This window comes from Ptychodera flava, chromosome 15, assembly GCF_041260155.1.
Source record: "Ptychodera flava strain L36383 chromosome 15, AS_Pfla_20210202, whole genome shotgun sequence".
NCBI classification, from domain to species: domain Eukaryota; kingdom Metazoa; phylum Hemichordata; class Enteropneusta; family Ptychoderidae; genus Ptychodera; species Ptychodera flava.
Window position 1 is genome coordinate 13,758,154 of NC_091942.1, and position 23,972 is coordinate 13,782,125.

Genomic DNA, 23,972 nt, shown 5'->3' on the forward strand with positions numbered 1-23,972 from the left:
GCTGTGTGTAATTGTGGTTTTGTCTTCCTTGTACGAAATATGTGAAGGAGTGGTTGAATTTTGAAAAAAAGAAAGATACCAGTTATGGTAGGAATAGGCATCAGGTGTACCACATTCAGTTTTAGTTTATGCACAGAGTGTTGCATATCAAGATGGATTTATAAAGGTCCTCAAGAGTGAAGATGTTTAACTCTATGAGTGCTGTAATTTTTCCCACCAAAACTTTAGTGCAGCATTTTACCAATTTTCATGAATTTTTCTGTAATTTTTTCCATAATTTTTGACCAAATGGACATCACATGTCATTGATGACAGTTTCTTATCAAAATGTCGACAAAATTCTGACAAAAAAAATGACAGGGGTATAGTTTATAAAGCTGCAAACTTGACTTTGTTGCTCAAAGGGTTAAGGGAGAATGCCCTTCTGGGATAGATATTCATTCAAACTTTCCCAATACCGTGTTTAGTCTACCCATTTGTGAAAATCAAGTTTTAATTTTTCCCACAGAGTTAGCACAGGGATAGCTGCCATTTTGAATTTCATGTGTCAGTTAATATCAGGAAATTTATTTCTCTAGGATCAAATTTTGTATTGTGACCCCTGATTTTTATTCTTGATTTTGAAAGGGAATCTTGGCCTCATTGAGGAAAGTTTGAGCAAAAGTTCAAGGCTTTCAATTTTAAGGCACTAGAAGCATACTACCTGAAAGTACTCATAACAAGTAAGGCAAGTGCACTGTGGCATTAATCATTCAATGAACTTGGTTAAGATATTTGGCGAAAGGAGAGGGGTGAATTGAGGGTTTCTAAATATAACTTCTACCCTTTCATATACAAAATTTGCTGTAAAGTCTGATGTGTCACTCAAAATGAAAGGGGTGGTTGTTTGCTGTTGTTCAGAACTGGATTGAAACACCAGAATGTCAAAATTTTCATGAGCTCTGCTGATTCATACCTAGAATTAGTTTTTTGCTCCCCACCCCCTCTCATGTTGTTTTGGAGATGTAAAATTCTGTCAACTTCTATGTTGGCATGTTGCCAAGGCAACAAACCACTTGTTATATCACAGTGTCCTTGTGCTCCACCAAAGTCATTGAATTTCAAAGCCTCTTGGAAAGTCCTTGAAAATTGATGAGCAGCCCAATTTGCCCAAGATTTTTGAAAGTGATGATCTTTGGTCATGATACCAGAAAAATGTTGCATTGTAAAAGTGGTACCTGGAAAATGGTGTTTTAAAGCTCGAAAAGTCCTTGAAAATCACTGAAAAGTTCCTTGAATTGTAATTGACCAGTATCACAATGGAGTAACCAGTTGCTCTGCGAGAAGAATACACTTTTGTCCATGTTTGTCAGATGTTTCACACATTTTCCAAAACATGAACTTCCAAATATTAAGTGTAGCATTCGCATTTGGCTCAGAAGCTTGTCTGGTGAAATCAATTCGAGTCTAGGTTGAATTGCCCTTGGTCAAATTCATGGGGTTTCAATTTGCTCCATTTTTCAGGCCTGCCCAAAGGGCAATGCAGTTTGGACTCTGCTATGGTGTGTATCCTGATGTGATGTTCAAAGGTTGCCATATACTCGAAGTGTGTTCTTCAGCTTTTTCAGTCCCAAGGACATTTTGGTAGCATTTTGTTCTGATCTCTTTAAAGGGAGGAAACCTTTACGAAGGCAGTCCCCTTTTTAATAGAAAATAATTTCATGGTGGCCAAATTGTGACCTCACTTACCACCGTTTGGATTTATTTTGGTGTAAACTGATGACAAAATGCAGGACATGCCCTATTCCATTTGATTTAGTTACATGCCAAAAAAGCCAAAATACCACATTTTGCAATATCGCACAAGTATAAAGATTCTGAAATGGCAGAGTTGTATTCCGAAAATTATGGGGCAAAAGGAATCTTTGATCTGCACCATGTGCGGATCAGGTTTGTCTCACTCCTTGTTAAAGTGATAACATAATGTAAACAACCTACAAATGAACACTGGAAGCAAAGGTGTTGATCCCATTACACGCTTTGTGGGAAACATGCTTTCCAAACATCTGTTGAGGGCGCCCTTCACAGGACACCCAGCGACAGTATACCACGAGATTTTGACCAGTTCACGACATATATGCACAAGCTATAGCGAGTGCATATATGAAGTGAACTGGTCAAAATAGAGTGGTATACTGTCGCTGGGTGTGATTTATTGCTATTATATGATAGCAGTATATTGAAATTCTGGGGTGGAATGTCATAAACGGATTATTGCTCAAGCTGAGAGCTCATTTGTATGCCAGCCATGGTATATTGCCAATGTGCCACAGTCCTTTTCGCGTCTCGACCAATCAGGTCGCAGTTTTTGCACCATCAATATACTGGTATGATACAATTGCCAATATTCACCATCGTGTACTATGGTGAATATTTGAAAGAAGCCGGTGCTGAACTGGAGTTTTCTCAAGGTAATGTCCAATGTTCCAAGAATCTAACAATTTTAGCATGTTTGAGTGTGTGTGCATGAATGTGTGTATGGACAGAACTTCGAACTGCTGTGCAAGAATTGCTGTGAATTTCTGTGAAGTTGTCAAGATAAACTCACATTTTATTGACTTCTGATCATTCTTACACAACAATAATTCACTAAAATATTCAGATTCCCATCAACTCTGATGTAAAAGTAACAAAAATATTGTGTTCATACGAATATACTTGAAGGTACATACATAGTAAGCAGTTTACAGTTCTTTACATTAACAACCCCCCTCCCTCACACGTCAAACCCATGTAGGTGATATTTTGTCCACAAAAGTACATTAAAGAAATCCCAGCCTCTTCATTGCCTCAACGTATCAACCAGAACAACCTGCAATTTAAAATTGATAAAAAAATGTAGTTCAGAAGTTACTCTACAAGATAGACATCCTGATACTGCATTATTATAACAATCAACAAATATTTTGAACAATTTGCAAAGCAATGATCTTAAAGCGGAAAAACTCGGCAAATCATGCTTATTGACAGAAACTCATTTTGCCAACAGCAGAAATCAATTTTAACCGCCTGGGGGCGCTGTTTATACCAAAATATCGTCTGAATTTGAGTTACTTGTGGAAAAAAATATATATCATTTCCTCACCTCTGCAGCCACAGTGGACACACTCTACAACTTTTCCCTGTGAAGGTAGAAGACAAAATAATCAAGAAAACGTCCACCATAATACTTAGTACTTTTGATCCAATTCCCAAAAATGCTCTTCAGAACATATGCATAAACGAAAGCGTTTGTCTAGGAAATTGATGCTGCATTCAGACACAGTGGCCTAGAAACATGGGACACAGACTAGCCACATGATCTGAGAATTTCAGAATTCATTGCATTATAGACCGGTTCATGTGGTGTTCTTTTCACACTGACCCCAAATACCGCCCTCTCTGGCATAATGACCAAAAGTCACCTCCGTACCAACTCACCTCTTCAAGTTTGCTCTTCGGTACCCGGCATATGCAATTTGTCCCAAAGTTGGTATCTCTGATTTGTATGCAACGTAGACAGCACAGATTTTCATATCCCTGCTTCTTCCACTTTGCGATCAAATTTTTGTCTGCATAGCCTTCTTTGAGGCAGTAATCATACAGTTCTGCCAGGAGAAATAAAAAAAAGAAATTAAGTGAAAGTTCTTGGTACCTTAAATACAATTGTGCCACCTATTGTGAGTCATGAAACTCTCAGGGGATTGATCATACTTTCAATATGGTGGATTTCTACAGGTTAAACACATAAGATCACAGAAGAAAAAGTAAAATTTTAGGCTGTACAGGAATTTAAAGCCAGAAATGCCTAAAAAGATGAATGAGTGTCTTTTTTACGAACAAACAGAACTTTTTGCCACAACAGGGATTACGTTTGTATTGAAAGTATTATGAGATCACTATCTCAAACTCTTGCTGCAGTGAGAAATTTATTTTTTATCCACAATGTCTTTATGTCTGTCAACATCATGTAGTGCCCCCCCCCCTCCAAGCACAATACAAAAGCTATTTAAGGTATCGAGATTTCATCAGTTGATATGGCTGCATGTATATGTAAAAGTAAAAGATCATCTGAGGATATTGAAACATTAAATTTTGTCTCATCCAATGTCTCTGCATGGAGAAAACCTACATCAGTACGCTTTATGCTATCCTGAAAATTTTGTTATTTTCTTAACTACTTGTATATGCGCACACTATTATGCTGCCAAGAACTGCTGAAAAGTCAACTTAGCCCTTTTCACTTAAATGTTGCACCTTGCACAGTCACAAGTGATCTGACAAATCTTTATTGTCACTGTACTCTTAATATATACCATCAGCGAAATTAACTTGCATATTAACAAACATGATGACTATCAAACTTTGCGATGGATTTGACAAACTCTTACAAAAGGAATATACAAATCCTCTTCAAAGGAAATGAAAATTCAACTTTATAGATTATGCATCCCCATGCTACCTCCCTTTGACAATGTCAACCTCAAATTCTGCTTCCTGCTTTTCTCTTTTCACAGGAGAGTAAAACCCCCCCCCCCCCACCCCACCCACAGCATTCATCCACCGGTAGCCCACTTGATCAGACAGGAAGAATATGAACTTCAGCTAAATACTCATATTTTCTTCATTCCTTTTATGCAACACAATTACGGACTTGATGAAATAAACAGTAGCATTTACCCAGCCTCTGAAGTCATGCCACACTGATCAAGGTTTTGGCAAGCCTTAAACTTCTCAAAGAAATTTTATGACGGTTTTTCAGTTCACAGCTGTTTATTTTTTTAATTTTTGTCATTTATATATATATTAACTGCATGATGAATAAACAAAATGTGCATAATTGAGTAGCACAATAAACAAAATGTGCATAATTGATTAGCACAATAGTTGTCTATGGTGCATGATTTTTATGGCTGTATATATAAAATATTTCACCACCAATGGCTACGTCTAATCCAGTTGTTTCCAATGGATGATGTGGGGTTCTGAACATTGAAATTTCAGTGACGCCATTATCTAACCGTCAACGTGCAGTGTCTGGCATCAGCCCTAATCTGACCACATCAGCGTAACACTTTGAATTTGGAAAAATGGGAAATATATGTATAGCCATATCCACAGGTGGTGAATCTCTTTTGTGTAAGTCACGTAAGCCTAGCTTTGTGCCGGGGTCCAGACACTTCGCACCAAAACCACTTCGCCCCACGCCACCTCGTACCAAAACCACTTCGCACCAAAACCACCTCGTCCCAAGCACCACTTCATCCCATGACACTTCGCCCCAAAGACCACCTCGTCCCAAAACCACGTTGTCCCAAGTACCACCTCGTCCCAAAACCACTTCGCCCCAAATACCACTTCCCGGCGATATACGGCCTCCAACGCCGGGAACACACAGACTTGTACGTAGGGCTACACTTCGCCCCAATTTACCACCCGTCCCCAAACCACTTCTCCCAAGTACTAAGTTAGCCGTGGTGCTGATCAGTCAGTTACGTCTATAGCTTTGCGTTAAATACCAGTCAAGATTCATTTTCGCAGAGTTCTTTCGTGCGTGGGTAACCTTCTGACATCCGTATACACAGACAGAGCACAACTTATACTGGCTTTGTATTTGTATGAGAAGGTAACTTGGGCAATAAAACATGTATCAAGGATCAGAAAGCCTCTTCTAGTATCTCTATAATTTTGAATTGAATGACTTTATATACCTTTTCACTGTCATTCTTCGCATTTCCGTTACGTACTATTCACACGCATGAACTGACTCTGAAAACGTTTATGCTTAATTTATATGACATAAGAACAAACGAGATAAGATAAAGATCAGAAATAAGCTTAGTCCGACATCTTAGAATGTGATCATGGCAGCGTGTTTTATCTGGGGCATCTGACTGAACAGACGAAAAAACAACCGTGCTACAACTGGAAAGTCCAGCGTATGTAGACGAAAAGAACAATGCATGTGTGAAAGGGCTAATCGAGCTGTCCTGTATCCTTTTCCTTTTTACATCTATGCTCGATAAACAAAGGAATTAGTTTGTCACCTTTGTATCATATAGATAGATTTTTCCATGTTTTCCCATCAATGGTTTGAAACTCGTTTATGCTAGTTTCGACGGAATATGGATTTGAAGAGAAAACGACAAATATATTGTAAATATGCAAATAGTGGAGAAAACGAATGTTTTACTAGATTTTCATTCCACGTAGAAAGAATGAATAATTATATGCGTTTCGAAGATTAGCATATAATTACTATCTATTCGTTACATAAGAGAATTCCTTTGATTGAGGTTTGTGTCACCAGGTGTTGCATGCCTATATATTGGTGTGAAGCTCTTTTGTCTTCAGTCTAGGTCGAAACTCCACGATGTCAACACAAGCAAGCACTGCAGAGAACAGAGATACTGGCGAGCCGACTCCTATGCCACCTGGTGTAGCATCGTTACTGACCAACATTACTGGTTCCATCTCAACAGTTGTAGAAAGCAAACTTGCACAATTCAAGCGGGAGCTCAGCTTGGACAACTCCGAGGCCATTGATAACGCTGCCAAGAAGGCTAGAGGTGACACTTACGAATTCCGTAAACCAGGTAACAAGCAACAGTTTGAGCACGAAGAGAAAGTGTTAGACCATTTAGAAGTCTCTTTGGATGCACTCTCGAAAGGGTCCATAGAAAAAGCAAAGAAGTCTCTGAAACAAGGTATTGGTATCGTTACTCATCGTATTAAATTGATTAAATTAGCGGACAAAAGTGAATTTGGTTGGGGCACTGTCAACGAGTATTTGTCTGACGAGTTAGCATCTGATACAGATGATGAGAAACGAATGCAACGCTCCGAGAGGAGAGCAGAACAGAAAATTAAGAAGAAGAAACTGCGTTCCCGTTCAACTAGGTATTCTTCTTCTCTTGAGCAGTCTCAGCCTCAGCGTCAGAGTCAGTCACAAAGTTGCTTCCAACCGGTACCTGTCCACATGCGTCCATCATCCAGTTCTTCACCTTCCAGCTTTCGAATCGGTCCATGCTTTCGATGCGGGCAGTGGGGGCATTTGCAGAACAGATGCAATTTACCAACCTCCAGTAGGCAACAACCAGTACAAAATTCTTCCCGCCCATCTCAAGACTCGACCATCTAGTCCTGAACAGTCTCATGAACTTGATTTTGACTCTGACTCCGGTTTATCGTTGCAATTTTCTAAGACTTGTGAACCAGTGTTTTCGAGTATTTCTGTAGTGGGTAACTTACGTCGCTCTTTGGAATTTTGGAAAACTCAGCTAAATTGTCCGCCCTTTATTCAGTCCATTATTTCTTCGGGTTACCGCTTGCCATTCGTTCAATCACCTCCTCCAATTTTCCTCCGTAATAATTCGTCATGCAGGAAGCATCCTACTTTTGTGAGCAAGGCTATTTTGCAATTACTTGAAAATGGTTGTATATCAGAGCATTCGTCTCCCCCTTTCTGTGTCAACCCTCTTTCTGTTGCAGAGGGCAAAAAGCTTAGATTAGTACTAGATCTCAGGCATGTCAATAAATATTTAGAAAAACCATCTTTTCGTTATGACGATCTCAAAACTCTTGCTCAAATGTTTAGCGATAACTATTACTTTTTTACTTGGGATTTGGAGTCCGGTTATCACCATGTTGATATTTTTCATGAGCACTGTAAATTTTTGGGGTTTTCTTGGGAATTTGATGGGCATTTGAGATATTTTACATTCAATGTATTACCGTTTGGTTTTAGTACTGCTTGCTATTGCTTCACCAAGTTGTTGAGACCATTGGTCAAACATTGGCGGAGCATGTCACATGCTTCAATTGTCTATTTAGACGATGGTATTTCTGGCCATGATTCCTTTGTTTCCGCTAGCGCTGCTAGTCTGATTCAACGAAGTGATTTGCATAAAGCTGGTCTTAAAGCCAACGAGCGTAAATGCCATTGGGAGCCCGTCCAGATTGGTGAATGGTTAGGTTTCATTATTAATACGTTACGCATGGAATTTTCTATTCCCCAAAAGAAAGTGCACGTCATTAAATCCGTTATCTCAGGTGTTTTAACACTCGGTAGGTGTTCGGCACGCGAACTCGCGCGTATCGCTGGCTTTCTAATTTCTCTGTCTATTGCTGTAGGGCGAGTCACCCGTTTATTCACCAGGCAAATTTATGCTTTAGTAGAGTCACGCGGTTCATGGTCGCAGGTCCTGTATTTAACTGACCCAGTAGTGCAAGAACTTCGTTTTTGGCATATTAATCTGGATGCTCTGAACGGTTTTCGAATAAAACCAAAATTCTCCGCCACGGCCATTGTTTATTCCGACGCAAGTAATTCCAGTTTCGGTGGTTATTACCATTACAACGACCAGTACTTCTATTCCGCGGATTATGGGACAACAACGAGCGTGTGCAGAGTTCCACTTTTCGCGAATTAAAAGCAGTGCTTTATGTTTTGGCTTCTCTGCTCCCAATTCTGCAACACAATAAAGTACGCTGGTTTTCCGATAATCAAGGTGCGTGCAGAATTATTTCGGTTGGCAGTTCAAATTTGCTTCTCCAGAGCGTCGCTGTTGATATTTTCGATATCTGCTGTCGAAACGACATTCATTTAGAGGCAACATGGATTCCCCGTTCCGAAAATGAGAGAGCAGATGCATTGAGCAGGTACATTGATACAGACGATTGGTCGGTAAATCCTTCCTTGTTTGCTATGCTTGATAGGCTTTGGGGTCCACATACCGTAGACCGTTTTGCTACGTACTACAATACTCAACTTCCCCGCTTTAATTCGGCATGTTGGAATCCCGGCGCAGAAGCTGTCGACGCATTCTGCCAAAATTGGGCGGGCGAAAACAACTGGATATGCCCGCCAGTCAAGCTTGTATTGCCGGCTATTCGCCATCTTAAATTTTGCTCCGGTAAGGCTACGTTGATAGTTCCAGAGTGGCAGTCAGCCTATTTTTGGCCAGTTTTGCGCCCTCAGCCAGGTCGTTTTCCTGATTTTATCAAAGCTCTGCGCGTACTTCCCAAAATTGACGACCAGATCACTCCAGGAAGGACACAGCAATTGCCCGTCTGTTTTAAACCATCACCTTTCATAGGGTGCCCGAGTTCCAAAATGTTAGCGATGAGATTGGAGTTTCCTTGAACGGACCATATTTACATCCTTTCGGTCGCTTCATGGTTGTACGCTAGTACTACACACTTTAATTTTTACATTGTATTTGTAGCGAACGTATATGTAAAGTAATCTTTAAGTTAACATCTTTCTAGTCTGTTATAGCGACTGCTTTCGCAGCGAATTGATTTGCTTTCACATTTTGATGTCTGTCAGTTGTACAGTATTGTTGGAATGTAATAAGTTTACTTTTGCATCATAAGTCATGTTAGCTTGACCCTTTTTCGAGGGTGATTGACTATTTTCGATCTTGCCAGTTTCCAGGGCCAGTTCATTATGGCTTTCGCCAATTTCTTTTTGTATTTTCCTCATTTCCTCATTTAGGCTATTCACATCTTATCAGGCGAGGCAGCACACCTTGGTGGCTATACGATTTCGTGAAATATAAAGTAATGTGTGGCAAATTTACAAGATAGGTTTATTCTGAACATTTTAGCTTCGCATACTATTTGTAATTGAACTATTATGGCGTTGATCTATACTCGCTGTTTTTTGCGTTAAGATATTTTTCAGGTGGAGCAATGGAAAACACAGTTTAATAGCCTAGCCCTGAAAAACCTATGTGAAACCCTTCCCGACGTGATGCTGGCATCAAAAGTAGGTTCCACAGTATCAAAGTACTTGAATGGATGGATTCGCTGGAAAAATTGGTGTTCAGCGAACCTTACGATGGATGCTGCATTCCCAGCCAATCCGATCCACATTGCAGTGTATCTTCGAAGTTTATTAGATGGCGCCAAGACAACAGCACCATTGGAAACTGCGGTTTATAGCATCAGATGGGCTCATACTCTATCGGGAACGGAGTCTCCTACGGCGCACCCTTTGGTTCAGTCAACCTTGGAGGGCTGCAGACGGATCTTGGCCAAGCCGAAGTCTCCCAAAGACCCTGTAAACTTCGAAATTCTATCCAAGCTTGCATCCAGTATAGGACAATCTAACAATTTGTCAGACTTGCGTCTTTTGTGCATGTGCCTTGTCTCCTTTGCAGGTTTTTTGCGTATCAGCGAATTACTAAACGTGAAGATAAATGACATTAGTTTTACGGACACCCATATGGAAATCAAAATTCACAAGCGAAAAAACGACCAATTCCGGGAGGGTCACTCAGTGGTAATTGCAAGATCAGGCAAAATAACTTGTCCAGTAGCAGCAACAGAGCGATACATTTTGTATTTAGGTGAGCCTTGTTATTCGGAAAATGTATTAATTCGGCGTTTACAGCACACTAAGGAAGGGTTGATACCTCATAAGCATCTTGGTATTTCGTATACTACAGCCAAAGATCTAATGTTGGGAGGCATAAAGCAATTTGTTGGCAATATTTCTGATTTTGGCACTCACAGTTTCAGGGCAGGGGGCGCCACGGCAGCAGCTAATAGCAATGTGAACGAAAGATGCTTGGCCAGACACGGCGGATGGAAATCCACTAGCTCTAAAGACAGATATATCGTTGATTCTCTTAGCATGAAATTAGATGTAGCAAGATCACTTGGTGTATAAATGTTAGAAGAGAATAGAAAGCTTGGTGGTTCATCATAGATTTTTCATTGTTTCTTTCCAATACATCACTACGAGCCTAGCTTTTTCACTCTCGTGGGGTGTGACGACCACCGCATACCGCATATTATCTCTATTGTGTATCATTATTATCATTTCTCGAAGTTTAGTATAGATTGAATAATTATATGCGTTTCGAAGATTAGCATATAATTACTATCTATTCGTTACATAAGAGAATTCCTTTGATTGAGGTTTGTGTCACCAGGTGTTGCATGCCTATATATTGGTGTGAAGCTCTTTTGTCTTCAGTCTCGGTCGAAACTCCACGATGTCAACACAAGCAATTTTTGTTTGTAATTGTTATGCAGTTTCATAGTACTTGTATTTCAGTCTTTTTTGATAATTCGATGTAAGGGGGAATTTCCATAATAAACGTGGTGTGTTTTTCAACTTTTTTCCCAAATGATTGTAATTGTTGTAATACAGTTTCATAGTACTTGTATTTCAGTGTCTTTTTGATAATTCGATGTAAGGGGGGAATTGCATAATAAACGTGGTGTGGTTTTTCGAGGGTACGCAGTACGCTCGTGGGGTGTGACGACCACCGCATACCGCATATTATCTCTATTGTGTATCATTATTATCATTTCTCGAAGTTTAGTATAGATTATGTATTGTGTACGGGTATGTGTGAATTTGTCTTACGTGAATAACTTAAATAAAGGGACAGTCCTCAATCCCTGGTTCTCTTAAGCTGATTAGTCCTTGTTGACATTTGTAGTTTCCATGGTCTTTACCTATCGTTTTTCAATTCGTTCGCTAAACTCAGATATCAACGCAACACAACAGAGCCACAGCGCGTCGGTTTCTCAAATATGGCCGCCAGCTCGATTATTTATTTATTTATTTATTTATTTCGAGAGCCAGCTCATACACCAAAAATGTAGAGAAAAAAGATGGGACACAAACTATTAAAAAAAACTAATTCATGATGGAAATTAATTATAAGACAGAGAAAAATTTAAAAGCAATCAGAAAACAGTCTTTTCCAGAATAGGCTACCACGCATAATATATGTATTGATAGCAGCACTAATAAGATAATTTTCACTATTCATAAACCTCATATAAAATTTCGAGCGTAAAGTGCGCTGTTTACTTTCAAAAGTCAAAATGTTGCTCTGAACAAAAGTGTTCGAGATACTTAATCTTCTGTCAATACCAAACAAAATTCTAAAACCGTTGTTATAAGCAACACGAACATTACTGATACACTGATTTGTGAACTTACTCCAAAGATGTGAGCAATACATAGAAGTACAATATGTTATAAAAAGTCTCGTTTTGACAGAGTACGAACAGTTCCAAAACTCACGAATTAACATGTTAGCTCTGGCATAAAACAACCTCATTTGACGCTTAATATCATCATTATCATCGCCGTTGCAGTTGAAAATAACACAAAGATAAGAATGCTTATCTACAAAAGAAAGCTCCCGGTCATACAAGTACACATGCGGAATCTTACAAATATTTAACATATTAGGCAAAATGGCAAGACACTTAGATTTCAAAGTATTACAGACGATATCATGGTCATGTGCATATTGAGTACAAATATTCAAGAGGTTGTTGATACCCTTTACACTTGGACAAATCAGTACTATGTCATCAGCATATAACAGGTGATTCATGCACTTTCCACTAAGGAAGCAGCCGATATTTTTCTTTACAAGTAACTGACTAAGTTTATCAACATAAACTGAAAAAAGACGTGGAGAAAGTATACCTCCTTGTCTCACACCATTACATGTTTTAAACTGTTTAGATAAAACTGAACCCCATCTTACAGCAAATTCTTGATGCCTATACCAATAAACCAACATACGAACTATAAAATTCGGAATATTTCTATCAATCAATTTGCGAAATAGTGTCCAATGGTTCACTTTATCGAAGGCTTTTGTCGCATCAGGAAAACAAAGGAAAACAGGGGTATTATGACGCTTATAAAAATCAATTATTTCTTTTACTAAAAATACACACATATCAGTTGAGTGACTTTCTTTAAAACCAAATTGATGATCACTTGTGTAGAGAAGACTATCACACTTATTGGGGAAAATATTCGTGAGCATTATTTATGCAGTTCTACAGGTTGGTGCCCAGCGGTAGAGTAAGGAAAGCAGTGAATCGTAATTTGGATGAAATGGTATAAGGGACGAAGTGATTTTTGGGACGAAGTGGTTTTGGGGTGAAGTGACTCTTGGGACGAGGTGGTTTTGGGGTGAAGTGACTCTTGGGAATAAATGGTTTTGGTACGAGGTGGTTTTGGTGCGAAGTGGTGTTGGTGCGAAATGGTATGGGACGAGGTGGAGAGGTGCGAACTGGTTTTGGTGTGAAGTGTCTGGGAACCCTTTGTGCCATATCTCTTGAGGTTCATCTTTGGGAAACACCAAGGAGGTCTGAGTTCCACCATTGAGTTAGTAACAGTAAAAAGCATTAGTAATGACACTAGGAAATTTTGTAATTTATAGACAAACTGAGCTGGCCTTACCTCTGCTGATGGCTCTGCGTTTGTAAAACAAATCAAAGATGTATCTGGATCGCTGATGATGGAGCTTGAAGATTGGCCAAAGGGCTTCCACTTTCCTTTTACCTTCATGGGGTTCTGTTTCAGCTGGAACATGAAAAATGAGATGTATAATCAGGTTATGCATGATTAATTCATAAAAAAGTGTGGTTCTTGCCATTAGTTACACTCTGAACACAGAGACGCATTCTTATGAGCTCCTGCCATTCTGATTCTCTTCATTAAAGGGACATAAGCTGTAACTCGTGGCAAGTTTTTCAGTATTCTGCTTCTGTATATCAACTACCGTGTCTGACCCTAATCCGTTTGTCATGCTGAAATTTCGAGTATTCTTTTTGTCAACACATCTTGTATGTGTGTAGTGATCATTGTTTATTGTTTACAAATGAATTCTAGTCCGGACTTGAATAAAATTTTCAACAATAACAATGGAGATTATACTCATAATATCAACACAACCTATATTATAGGTTGTGTTGATATGCTTAATACTTGGCATTAAATTACAGTTAGGGATTAAATGCAGAAAGTGTAAGGAAACCACAAAACAAAATTTCTGAAAAAATACCCAAAAGACACAGCTTATGGAGCTTTAATGTATCAATCATGAAATCCTGGGGGAAAAGTCCTGTTTATCAGTTCCTTTACGATGTCAACATGTAAACATTAGGAAAAATACTTATACTTTCTTCATTGGTGTCAGGAGTCATACCTTGACACAAGTTGTATGATTTTATTCCCTGGAATAGATTTCCTCTTGTTGTTGAAACCCATCAATACAGTCACTGTGCAATTATGATAATTACTTCAGTGAGTTTAAGAATGCATCCCAAAATATGGCCATCAGAACGGCAACTACATCTTCATAAAAAATGTATACACTCAGTGATTGTATGACTGGTGAAAACAACACTTAAGTAGTGTTAAAATAATCTTTTTACATTCAACAACATTTACTGCAGGAAAATTTAGTGATAAACTACAGCATGGACTATTGAGTGTGATTCACAACCTGTAAGTTTGAAGGCTGCAAACAGGGAAATTTTTGAATTTCAGATTAATTAATACTACCCAATAATTTTTTACCATGGTATGCTAATAGTAATACATGTCTTGCAAATGTTATAAAACTACCGACATATGCTTTATGTTTTGAAGGAGTAATTAACAGGAAATATAAGAACTGGATGATACTTGGGAGGGGGTTGTAAAAAGGTATAGTGCATCTAGCTCTCTGAACAGGTCTGCGTTTTTTAGGAGGCACTGCTAATAATTGAAGGCTTTTGGTATCATCACACAGACAGACAAACAAAGCTATTGTACCACATCCCAGCTGTACATCCACATAATGAGATGTGACACTGTTTTACATGTCATTTTCTGAATAAAAACTGGGAAAAAAGTGTGAAAGAGTCTATGAAAACTGTAAACTGGAGCTGGGAAAGTACTAGCCCTGTGTGTTCCCGGCGTTACACGGCCTCCCACCACAGCACTGCTAAGGTTCATAGACAAAAACAGTGACATGCAGTCCCAATTTGGACCGTAGATGAAAAATCTCTTTTCCAACTACTTTGGCCAAAATCAACACGATTCTAATCTACGCCTACCAGAATAACTCAACCACTCACAGACTGCCAAAAAATTGCTCTCGTTACGTCCAAACTGTTAGTTTGCTGGCAATGCACAGTCAAAGGCCAAGTGGCTGGCCTTATCTCCCATGAAGTATCTAAATGGCCAGCCACTGGCCCCTTGACCGTGCATCACCGGCAAACTAATGGTTTTGGACGTAACAAGAGCAAATTTTTTGTAGTCTGTAAGCGGTTGAGTTCTTTGGGTAGGTATAGATCAGAATTGAGTTGATTACAGCCAAAAGAGGTTTTTCGTGCTTGGCCCAAATTTGGACCGCATGTCACTGGTTTTGTCTGTGGACCTTAGCAGGGCTGTGGTGGGAGGCCATGTAATGCCGGGAACACACAAGCATTGTACACAGGGCTAGGAAAATGCTAGCGCTTTGTTTCCCCACAATGGCAGTGTATTGAAGAGAACCTTTAAAAGGTCAACAAATGAAAGCCAGCATGAAATAGGTTATGCCCTCCCATTTTCAGGCTCAGTCCTGTTGGGATTGGGAATATGCCCCTGGACGTACACATATCTTTCTAGCTGGATTCCTACTCTACAGTACACATATTGTTAACTCATAGATAATGGATCCAATATCTATAGTTAAACCATGGAGGTACCAAAGTTACCAAAGTCTTTTGTTAAGTCCATGGTTAAACGAAGGAATGCTATCTTTCTCAAGATAAACATTAATTAAAATCTTGAGAAACCTGTTCAGTTCAGAGACCATACTGTACTGAGAATGTACACCACTACAGTACTACAGGGCTTCCTTGAATTGAAGAGACTTGTCAGGCAAGGTATGTTTGAACGTTAATAGGGTACCAAAAGAGAAACAGAAAATTTGACAAGCGGCTGAAATGCAATTTTCAGACTGGTATCAATATTTTCAACACCCGCTCATGTCGCACACTCATGCAATAATGGGTGACCACCGTGCTCACGATCACGCTGGAGCACGGAACTAAAAACAGGACTGTGTGAGCTATTGTTTACCTTCTCTCATTTTTTGATCTAGTTCGTCAAGTGTTGGTTCTATCAGTTCCCATCCGTCTGGAGGTGGTTTTCTACTCCTTTTAACTTTCGGCATTGTTGCAGGCTTTGTTTTTTGACGTTACACGTTGTCGTTCGTCTGTCGTTTCCCCTTCGAGTTGAACCGATGATGACTGACCCAGCAATGACCTTCACTGTACTTCCGTTCAAGAAGCATTGTGGGACTTACCCAGCTTTGTATTTACTTCCGGTCATAGCATAATGTTTAACTGTAGTTGTTGGTGAGCTGCGAGGAGAAATAGGTCGTATACTTCTACAAACTGCACTAACATTACTTGAGTAGCATGGCAAACTAGATGTATAAATTATTTGAAAAACATGCGCGACCTATGATGTATCCTCCTGTCCTGATGCATCGCGTGTCCGTGTATTTGGCATCAATAAACAACTTGTCACACAGTGAATGCCGACAATCTGTAGTTTTCTTATTGAACTGGGGAGACATTTTCAGGGTGTGGAAACAAAACAAAATATTATAACTGTGGTGTTTCAATGAATATGTCAATACAACTAATATGGGAAGCATGTACGGACATGCTGTAGTTCAAACAACGGGACATTTTTCTGGCGATCGTCAGCGTTGTGGTAGGCCCCCTAGGTCCGATCTGAGAGAGTCGTGCAATACATTGTCACAAACAACGCAAGCGGCTTGCTCGCTGCTAAACGCACCAACATGGCGTCGCCCAACGATCGTCCGCTCAAGCGGCCAGTTGGTCGCCCGCGGTCTAGCGAACTTGCAAAGAAACTGGCGAGAGCTAAGAAGAACGCGGGAAAGATTAACATTTGGCACCAAATCGACAGGTGGAATCGAATAAAAAACGATTTGTTGCTTCCATCGAACACTGCCGTGGCTCAATTTCTAATCGACTGGTAAGTTACTCGTCGGCAATTTATGAAGCCGACTAGACTAAATCTTTCTCCCTATCATTTCCCGATGGCGTTCTTTTCCAATTGGTTTCCATTTGTTAATTCCTTTTATGATAAATACAGGACCAAAACCTGCATTCGACGTACGGTTCGGTGCACGTCCATGGTTCGGCAGCGAGTGCATTGTCGCAATGTGACTTCGTCGCTTTTTCTCGCTTGTTTCAGGAAGTTTTCAAAGTGGTTCTATGGAGGGGTCGCATATTTATACATCAGTAAATCCATTCTTGAAATGTTGAGATCAATTTTTCTCCTGTATTTCAGGCACATGCTACGATAAACACCAGAGCACTGTTGAGAGCTTGCGCTAAATCAATCAGGTCACACCTGACGACTATTTGTTAGTGCTTGCAGTAAAATCAAAATACAAGAGGGACTCAGACAACGACAGTGCAATGTGCAGTCGTTCTACCAGGGTTTCGCCACAAACCGTGATTGTACTCTACGACTGCTACGCCTACTAGTTCTTCCATTTGGAAAATTGTTTGCCTTAATTTCTTCCAGTATACCAATGACCAACTCTGTTTGATTCTATACCCCCACTGTGTGTGTATGACGATCCGACAAACAGAACTTTGATAATATCGTGCCCCTCTTTCTGCATATTTTGTATGGACGACTGAATTCTGTATGGACGACTGAGAGCAAAGACTGTCATCTGACAATCGTACAACAGTATTTTAATTAATTCAAAGGTGAATTCATCTCGAACTAGATTTTTGGGAATATTGATGCGAATCTGCAAGAATCATCATAAAACAAAGCATGCAATCATTCAACATGTAGGGGATTTGTCTTTTATCTATTCAAACTTAGCTTGTGTATGACGAGAGAATTGTAATCCAAATATGTATTGATGAGAAATGAGATAACTTTTTTTTTCACTACCCAACTTTTTGTTCGCCACATCTTTTTTAATGGGTACCTGAAAATCATACCGTAAAAAAAATACAGTTTGCGCATGCGTCAACGAAAAGGAGTGTATCAAAATGGCGAACTCCGAGATACGCGAGAGCAACAAGCCGCGAGGTCGTGGTCGTCCTCCTCTCAGTGAGGCGGAGCGGAAGCGATCGCGTGTTAGAAAGAGGGCCAGTAATATCAATATATTCAAACAAATAGGTCGTTGGAACGAAATCAAAAGAGCCCACTCGCTTAAAACCAACTCTAATACAGCCAGGTTCCTGATTGACTGGTAAGCGTACTGAATATTAAATAACAACGCTGTGTTTACGATTTACACTCACGTATATTCAATTTCAATGATTATTGAGACAACAGGTATTGATACAAAATCGGAAGTCTTCTTAAGCGGAAGGAGGTAATTTAATGTTTTGAAAAAGTATATATCAGCCTTTTTATTGTGTGGCAATTACTGGTGTGAATCAGAAAATGAAAGTTAATGCCAATTTTCTATCAAAAGTAGAATTGCATTTTTTAATTTCTATACACACGCGTATATAAATTAGAAATGCACACATTATGGACAGATGCACAATTTGCTATAGTTGGAGTTTTTGACACCGGCCAGAGGCTCAAAGATGTCGAGCTCAAACAATAATCATTCATCTTTGTTATCAATTATATTACAATACTGAAGGTTGTATTATAGTCTTACCACAGAGGCCTCACTTGTAGTTCTACATGATGCTCCATTGGTCTATCTTATGGGCTGATGTGCAGTGTCTCGGAAGCTGTTATCCAATTGGGTGACTGAATCTTACCATTATAATTAAAAAATATAAATGGACTCCCTAAGTTGCTGTGAATAGTGACAATCGACCAATCAGATACATATAACCTTACAAGCACACTGCACATTAGCAGAGTTTACCTCTGTGGATTCCAGGATTTTGGTTATTTTTACTGCAACACTTATGTTTCCAGTGTATTCCAAATTTGGCACAATGTGTCAACCATAGTTTTACTGTGATTCATAACTATGGTACAGTAAAAGTTGTTCACAAGAAGTAATTTCTTCATAATCACAGTCGACAAATCCATGAGTTTGCCAATTATGTTCAGCAGATGTAGTGGAGTGAGCGGAAGTACCTAGCTGTTGAAACACAGCTGTCTGTGGCTGGGGTAGGCTGCGTCTATGCAGATCATCAAAAGGTGACCCCCGCCACGTACAGCTGTGGGCCACCTCATAGGGAAAATGGGTGAATTACTACGACCTTACTTGTGTCGGGACTTTGAACGCCAAAATAATCCATAGTGAGGGTAATTCAATAAAATGAACTATACCTGCTTGACCTCTGATTTTTGCTCATTCCCTAAACTCCTTTTGCGAAGAAAGTCTTTGGTTTGTTTACGTATTTCGGCTGATTTTCCAAGGAATACACATATTGATGATGCTCAAATGAAATGATGTTCAAAGTTTCATCAGATGTTATTACAAGTCATGCATAAGGTGTTGCTGTCTTTCCACTTTCCCCCGAAATACAGGTTCTATGCAAACCAACCCAGAGTACACCCTCTACGGCCACTCCCAGTTATTTTCACTTCAGGCAACGGCGGCGTAACTCACGTGCAGTATGCTCCAGATGTCAATGGAATACCGTTTACAGAACCGAAATCTGGGTAATTATTTTGAATCATTTGAAGTCATGCTGAAGAAATATTCTGCTATTATTTAGTTGTAAGAAGTGAACTTCTGTTCAAATTTTTGAGACTCAAATGTACATGTTGTATTCATGTAGTGTTGTTGGTGCTAGTTTTATATGGCATCGTTATTGCCGATACTTCATTTTAACAAGCTTTACAGAAAAGGAAAAAGAAATGCAGTGAGTCGACTCCAAGTCATTTACTGACTCTGACCTTCCTTTTACAGTACAACTGTGTGATCATATAAATATGAGGAGATAATTACTGGTGAATACCTGTTGTATCACAGGCAGAGTGACCATGCATGCAAAAGTCTTCTGTCTGCAGTGAAACCAGTGTTCCCCAGAGAGCATATCCATTATACATTACTCTGTTTTTTGAACTGTCTTGAATCCCTAGAAATCTGGGATATTTTACATATCAATCTTTGTAAGAGGTTCTTTCTCTTTACAATACAGCATGTTTAAATATATGATATTCAATGTGTTGACTCAGCCGACAGATGCATAGCCAGCATTGGTATTAATAAACAGATTAATGCATGTCAAGACATGACTGGATATGCCAGCAATAACAATGACTGTAACTTATGTATACTGACTATTCGTTTTTTCAAATTCAAATTTGTGATATTTAAATTCGCCTAGATTTGGGAGTACACCGGTAAATTGTAATTGACGAAACAGAATGAAAATGCCCCCCAAATTTCAAAAGTTATGGCTGCTGAGGCTCGCAGCACAACATTTCACAAAGCAGGTGTTGAGTTTTCTGATGTAAGGCCAAAGTAATTCAAATCTTTGGATTTGCATCCCTGCACATGTAGGTTTTTAGGTTTTTATGAAGAAAATGACTTTCCATTTGAATAGGACTTTACCACATAGCTTTTCTACCAACAATGCTTTGTTTACAAATTTTATAAAATGTACTTAAAACACCTACATTTTTGCAGAATGTCAAATTGTGTTGTAAATGAGGACAGTGAAAACAGAGGTTTCTGCTTTGACTCTTGAATGGACACTCGTATTACGTGGAAACAATCAAGTAAATAAAAAATAATGCATATTAAATTTTCAGTTTCTGAACCACTTACATGCTTACCTTTCAAAAGTACGAGTGGACATTAAACAATTTAATTACTATGGCCTAATTGAAGTGTTGAACATTTAAGTTACATGTAGCAAATGTTTGTCGCCACTGATTGATCTGGTGATTTTCCTTTCCTCTGTCTAGAGAGACGAGTACTGGTGGGCATTCACTTGATTCAGAAGAGTCGTCTTCGTCTTCTGAAAACAATGACGGAGTCAAAAGGTGTGTTTCTAATTCATTCATCAAAACCATCGCAAAGGATGCTGGGAGTACTCAAGCTGTGTAAAAGACCTTAAATAGAGGAATATGACTCATGAGAATTAACCACAGCCTGATATATCAAATAACTGGGCATTCTGTGCCAACATTTTATTTGTTGTTGAGAGAAATTTCTTCCTACTGTATTTGCTGTCACTGCAGGCAGCATTGACTTTGGTCTTTTAAAAAGCGATTGATTGTACAGGAAATTAGCATTATATATGAAATAATACCAGTAAATGTGTTACTCATCGGATCCTACACGATCTATTCACAGTTAGTATGTCGGTCATTCTGCATAACAGCACATGATGCTTGGTCACTCATAGGCGTGAAATGCCCTATAGACTGGACAGTCACATATGCCGCTTTTAGCCTTTTTGATGTGATTTAGGAGCAATGCAACATCCAGACCAGGCACAACCTTCATGGCTCCAAAATTCAGACACCACAGCTTTAATACTCTGACATTAGCAGCACTTGCATATAAAGCACTGTTCGCTGTTGTGATGATACTAGCAAAATAGGCATGGGGACTTTCAGCTGCCCTAGTAACATTCTGAGATCAATGGCGTTAGATGCCGTGTTACAGGAAGAAAGATCTACACTTACATATCTTTTCTTTCTCGTGTGTTTGTGTATGCATGCAGGTATCAGGTTACTGGCTCCGTTATTACGAGGCTTGATGAGGAGGAGGCTGAACTCGGACAATCAGGTGAACCTGTTCCTGCTGAAGAGCTGGATGGGGAGATAACAGATGAAGACGATGAAGACATCGACACTCCACTAACAGTCAAGCTTGAACCAGAAGACCCAAGTTGAAAATCCAATGTGTCCTAAACCATGACACTTTCGGAACTCTGAAGCTTTACTTGTATTTTTCGGGAGCGAAATACACACAGAATGTACAGATGTACAACAGTGTGGCACTAGAAGTTCCCCAAGAATCTCCCTCCTCAACCAGGTCAAGGGTCAAATGGTCATGAGGTCACATTTAATAGGGTATTTCAAATCAGCTTACCTCAAATTGAAATCTTTCCTATTTTAACCCCAAATCATCCAAAAAGTAAATGTTGAAGAAGAGATGGATCAAAATTCCTTTCAAACCTTTAACAACTCCACTGAGAAATTAATATTATGAATAATGAGGAAATTGTTATGGAATATTGTTCAGTCTTCAAAGATGAAAGTCAGATAGTGTAAATTTGAGGGAAGTTTCATTGAAAGGAGAATGACAACACTGTGTTGCTGCTAATTGTATGCTAATTGTATGCTAATTGTATGCTAAATTATTGCTCTCCTGTTGATAAAACTATGCAGGTAATTTTGATCATGTTTTCACGAACAATGAATGTTTATTAAACTCACTGTTTGTATGTTATGTTGTTTATATCGTTCAAGATTGTTTGCTTATTTCATTTATAGCAAGACAAAAGTTTTGTTTTGGGGCATTTCGTAGCAATGCTGACTGTGTCTTTCAAGTAATAGATGTAATTTTTCCCAAATTTTCTGATTAACTTTATGTCACAATCATTATTTTTTCTAAATAATTATTTTGTTTAAGTTCATTAATGCTGGCCGTGAAGGACATGTTTGGATACTCTGCAGCATGAGTTTGAAGATAAAATTTCATCTGGTGTAGAAATCGCACGCATGTAATACAACTCATCTGATTGGTCAAACAAAGAGAAATGTGGCTCAATAGAACAAATCACAGAGAAGCTTGCAACAGTGCTCCTTGGTATCCCTTGTGTCAGATTGTTAGAACAGAGCTGAACAAATGCATTGATTTTTTTATCATCCAAGTACTCATAATGTGTTCTCCATAGCTTGGAAAACCAGAGGGGCAGTCAATTTGCATAATGTGTAATTTGAATATTCCTTTGTTTTGAGGAAGGTATTCTTATGTGTGGTTATTAACAAATGAATAGATTGCTCCAAAAGCAGAGGGGTGGCCCACTTCCCAAAATCAAGTTTGTGGAGAACCCTGCAATATCTAGGTATTTTCAGTTATTCTCCATTCTAGCTTCATTGTATTCCCATATCCACTTTATTGTAAACCTCCATGAGTACTGTCTGTCAGACCATCAGAATGGCAACTTCACAGATTTGGCTAAAAATTTGATGGTTCTGACCTCAACCAACTTGATTTGCTTTGTATTCTTCTAAGAATGACCAGCTGTTGTCTCTGTTATTAGTTATTTGCATCTGTGCCATGATGTAAATGATGAAAAAAAACAGCAATGCAAAAAATGTTAAAAAGTTCAGCAACTAATCCTTCTGGTGTATGTAATTTTATGTGCAGACAACTGTCATGGATTGTCTTGTATGGCTGACAAGTTTGAAAATTTATACTTCTGTTTCACCAACTGGTTATGCTTCCAAGCACTTGCAGGGCAATATCATACAATGTTGTAGACATGATGTCGACAGAATATGTAAACCTTCCTGGTTTGAACCAAAATATTTTTTTTGTTTTTTATGAGGTTAATCTGTACATAGAAATTTAATTCATATCTTTATGCCGTCGGTATTTCAAACACTGGATCTGCGTGTAAACATGTATGTGTATGTATATGTCTGTTCTGTGAGAAACACAAACTGGTATATTTAGTCTTCAGACAACTCCAGTGCTATGATATGCATATGCATGCATACTGTTTAAACCTGTTGACCTGCCGATAATCCAATACATAGTGGAGAGTCTGTGTTGAGCACATTTTACACAGGGAAAGGTTATGCATATGAAAATTATTCATTTTAAGGACAGCTAGGGGGTCACAGTCCCCAACCCTTGATGATGACACCGTTACAACACATGATCCCAATGCCCATGGAGAATGTGACTGTCCCACGTTTGTTGCCAAGGCATCTGTCCCACCCATCACCGCCGGACTTTGGTAAATCCCCATTGTAACCTGTACGGTGGACTGACCTCATATCCAGGGTTATGGCTGTGAATGGGTTAAAGGAAGGAGATATGTAAGGGCGGTTTATATTGGCTGCAGATTTCACTGTAATTATTTTATTTCACTGTAATAATTTGTTTCACATCTTTTGGTTGTATCTATTTATTACCTTGTGTCATTTGATGACTTTCTTCGTAAACCTGAATAAACAGACAAGAAAGAAATGACAA

General features: G+C 39.0%; 3 protein-coding genes across 4 annotated transcripts; 2 read left to right on the forward strand and 1 right to left on the reverse strand.

The window, feature by feature from the left end:
• Positions 1-2,548: 2,548 nt before the first annotated feature.
• On the reverse strand, positions 2,549-16,104 carry LOC139151224 (protein BUD31 homolog). The gene is made up of 5 exons (XM_070723871.1): positions 15,905-16,104; positions 13,253-13,375; positions 3,460-3,626; positions 3,125-3,161; positions 2,549-2,851 (listed from the first exon to the last, which is right to left on the reverse strand). Exons 1-5 carry the CDS (start codon positions 15,996-15,998, stop codon positions 2,838-2,840), a joined length of 435 nt encoding a protein of 144 aa, XP_070579972.1. The 5' UTR covers positions 15,999-16,104; the 3' UTR covers positions 2,549-2,837.
• On the forward strand, positions 6,240-10,849 carry LOC139151222 (integrase/recombinase xerD homolog). Its single transcript, XM_070723867.1, has 2 exons — positions 6,240-6,725; positions 9,696-10,849. Exons 1-2 carry the CDS (start codon positions 6,392-6,394, stop codon positions 10,694-10,696), a joined length of 1,335 nt encoding a protein of 444 aa, XP_070579968.1. The 5' UTR covers positions 6,240-6,391; the 3' UTR covers positions 10,697-10,849.
• Positions 16,105-16,174: 70 nt separating the features above from the next.
• Positions 16,175-23,972, forward strand: LOC139151223 (uncharacterized). Of its 2 annotated transcripts, none has more exons than XM_070723870.1 (4): positions 16,175-16,831; positions 19,331-19,465; positions 20,720-20,797; positions 21,484-23,972. In XM_070723870.1, exons 1-4 carry the CDS (start codon positions 16,635-16,637, stop codon positions 21,653-21,655), a joined length of 582 nt encoding a protein of 193 aa, XP_070579971.1. In that variant the 5' UTR covers positions 16,175-16,634; the 3' UTR covers positions 21,656-23,972. The 2 variants fall into 2 exon arrangements, with proteins under 2 accessions (XP_070579971.1, XP_070579969.1); XM_070723868.1 differs by lacking the exon at positions 16,175-16,831 and adding an exon at positions 17,826-18,077.

Bases quoted from the DNA above. Each gene is read 5' to 3' on its own strand.
- LOC139151223 (XM_070723868.1), top strand. From the start codon at position 17,875: ATGGCGAACTCCGAGATACGCGAGAGCAACAAGCCGCGAGGTCGTGGT. The intron at 18,078-19,330 runs GTAAGCGTACTG...CCCGAAATACAG, and splicing joins GCCAGGTTCCTGATTGACTG to GTTCTATGCAAACCAACCCA. The intron at 20,798-21,483 runs GTGTGTTTCTAA...GTATGCATGCAG, and splicing joins AACAATGACGGAGTCAAAAG to GTATCAGGTTACTGGCTCCG.
- LOC139151222 (XM_070723867.1), top strand. From the start codon at position 6,392: ATGTCAACACAAGCAAGCACTGCAGAGAACAGAGATACTGGCGAGCCG. The intron at 6,726-9,695 runs GTATTGGTATCG...TTTTGCGTTAAG, and splicing joins AAAGAAGTCTCTGAAACAAG to ATATTTTTCAGGTGGAGCAA.
- LOC139151224 (XM_070723871.1), bottom strand. From the start codon at position 15,998: ATGCCGAAAGTTAAAAGGAGTAGAAAACCACCTCCAGACGGATGGGAA. The intron at 3,627-13,252 runs GTAAGGCCAGCT...TTCTCCTGGCAG, and splicing joins ACGCAGAGCCATCAGCAGAG to AACTGTATGATTACTGCCTC. The intron at 3,162-3,459 runs GTGAGTTGGTAC...CTACCTTCACAG, and splicing joins CGAAGAGCAAACTTGAAGAG to GGAAAAGTTGTAGAGTGTGT.